The following is a 2,549-nucleotide window of genomic DNA, read 5'->3' as shown; positions in this document are numbered from 1 at the left end:
CTCTAATTTATATATTACATTCTTAAAAATATTGTGCTGTGAAACTTCTCCGTTTTGCATTTCCTGTTGAAAATCAAGACACGCAATTATTTTGATCAAATAATGTAAATAAACGGCGACAGAACCTGTCATTATGGACCAAAACGGCGGAAAAAGAAGCGAGCTAAAGCATCAGAATAATAAGAATCTACAGGTTACATTTAAATTTAATGTAAATATGCTGACAAATTGGTCTTAATTTTTGAATAAAAGGTGTTAAATTTTACTCAAAGACATTAGTAGGAACCCTGTTAAGATTACATCCTTAAACTAATAAAATTACAACACAAATTTAGGGTTTTTGAGCCTTAAATCAAGTTTTTCTATTGTCAAGAGTTTGGAGCAAAAAGGATTTTGACTTATTCTAATAATAATAATTTCCTTATTTTTAGATCAAAGCTCTTCATGATTCAGTAATTCTCAATTAAACTTAAAATCTGGTAAAATATCTTGAATTTTTTGACAATATCAAATAGTTTGCAAAAATAGAGATCTTAAAATGTTTGGAAATTTAATTTTTAAAAGATTTTTAATTATGAAATTCAAATTTTAGCTTTTAGCTTTTTGATTTTTGGACCTCCAGCCTATTTTGAGTGAATACAAATGGATTTTTTTTTATTTAAACTTGAGATTAAACTCTTTACGCTAAACTAATTCTGTCAGGAGTGCATCAACCTCCCTGTTTTGACATCACACTGTCTCTCTGCCCTCCAGATAACAGCTACTTGGCTGCACAGACTACCAGGGAGAGCTGTGACAGACAAGTCGACCAAAAGCCCCCATCGGGCAAGGAGAGCTGCGAGAGGGTATCTTACCCTGCAGGACAGAAGCTCTCAGCAGGTCTCCACCACACTCCCTTCATCTTCCCGGAAGGCTTGTCCTCCATAGAGACCCTGCTTACAAACATCCAGGTGAGGCTCTGCTGGGGCTTTATTGTTATCATATTTTTAAGATGAATAGGAAGAGAGATGAGCCGCCCTCTGGGATTTCCTGAAATGGTAAATAGCAGACATTTGCAGTAATTGGGTTGGGCATGTGTTGACCTGTTTCTCAGATTTTACTCGTCTTTGTTGTAACGCAGTCACAATAAAATCCCTCTCTACTCGGGTTTTCACAGGGAGGGGGGAAAACAACCTCGTCTGACCTCAATGTGTTAGCAGTTTCCTTTTTTTTTTTTTCTTTTTTTAACCTGTGGTTAAAGGATCAGTGTTGACTTTCATCAAGGCATTAACCATAAACTGAAATATGGCCTAAAGAAGTAACGGATATTTCCACAGTGGGAGGATTTACCATACTTAATTAACATAAGCCTGCGCTTTAGTTTGTACATTTATCTGGAAAACACAGTGCTTTTGTTGGGGTGCACACGTCTCTTTGATGAATTTGGAACTCTCCTGCTCAGCAGAGCTGCTACAAATGACAAATTTAATAGTCGACTAAATACAGATTATTTTGTCTGATTAGTCGACTAATCAGGTCATGCTCAAACCGGATGCAAAGAACACATCTTATCCATCATAAGCTTTAAACTAACTAAAAACTAGATATATAGCATTACCTGCAATAATGCTATTGTGAATGCTGTAAGCTGAATTTGGTCGCTGCAGATGCTAGTGCTGATAGCTGAAAATGCTGAAATTGATAGCTAAATAAGATGTTAGCTGAAAATGGTTAAGCTATTAGCTGAAAACGCTAATGCTGATAGCCAGCTAAAATATTAGTTAAATGCCAAATTAGCCTTAAAAACTGAAAAAAGTCTAAGTTAGCCAAAACAGCTAGCATGTAGCTGAGATATTAGCTAATCTCGAAAAATACCCTAAAAAACAAAAAAATCAAAAAAGTCTAAATTAGCCAAAACAGCTAGCATGCAGCTGAACTATCAGCTGAACTCAAAAATAGCCTAAAAAACAAACAAAAAAAACTAAATTAGCCAAAACAGCTAGCATGTAGCTAAAGTCCAAATTATCCTAAAGAAAAACCTAAAAAATCCCAAATTAGCCAAAATAGCTAGCATGTCGCTGAAATATTAGCTAAACTCCAAAATAGTCTAAAAAACAATAAAAGGCTAAATTAACCAATACAGCTAGCATGCAGCTGAACTATTAGCTGAACTCCAAAATAGCCTAAGAAACAAACAAAAATAAATAAATTAGCCAAAACAGCTAGCATGTAGCTGAAATATTAGCTAAACTCCACATTACCCTAAAAAAAATGAAAAAATCCTAAATTAGCCAAAATAGCTAGAATGTCACTGAAATATTAGCTAAACTCCAAATTAGCCCAATAAAACATAAAAAATCTAAAATTAGCCAAAATTACTAGCATGCCGCTGAAATATTAGCAAAACTCCACATCAGGCTAAAAAAACTGAAAAAATCCTAAGTTAGCCAACACAGGTAGCATGCAGCTGAACTATTCGCTGAACTCCAAAATGGCCTAAAAAAAACGCAAAACGTCTAAAATTAGCCAAAACAGCTAACGTGTAACTGAAATATTAACTTAATAAAAGG

At 34.6% G+C, this 2,549-nt stretch overlaps 1 protein-coding gene across 1 annotated transcript in view; it reads left to right on the top strand.

Annotated features, from left to right (window-relative positions):
• The window catches only part of LOC112161820 (dachshund homolog 1), a gene marked incomplete in the record, with an annotated part of 39,504 nt that overhangs the window by 28,397 nt on the left and 8,558 nt on the right, over nucleotides 1-2,549 (top strand). Inside the window, 1 exon segment of the mRNA XM_036215523.1 lies at nucleotides 754-950. Coding sequence (XP_036071416.1) covers nucleotides 754-950 — 197 coding nt within the window.

The sequence above is a fragment of the Oryzias melastigma genome, linkage group LG15 (genome assembly GCF_002922805.2).
Source record: "Oryzias melastigma strain HK-1 linkage group LG15, ASM292280v2, whole genome shotgun sequence".
Lineage (NCBI taxonomy): Eukaryota > Metazoa > Chordata > Actinopteri > Beloniformes > Adrianichthyidae > Oryzias > Oryzias melastigma.
This window is presented reverse-complemented; position numbering and strand designations above follow the sequence as displayed.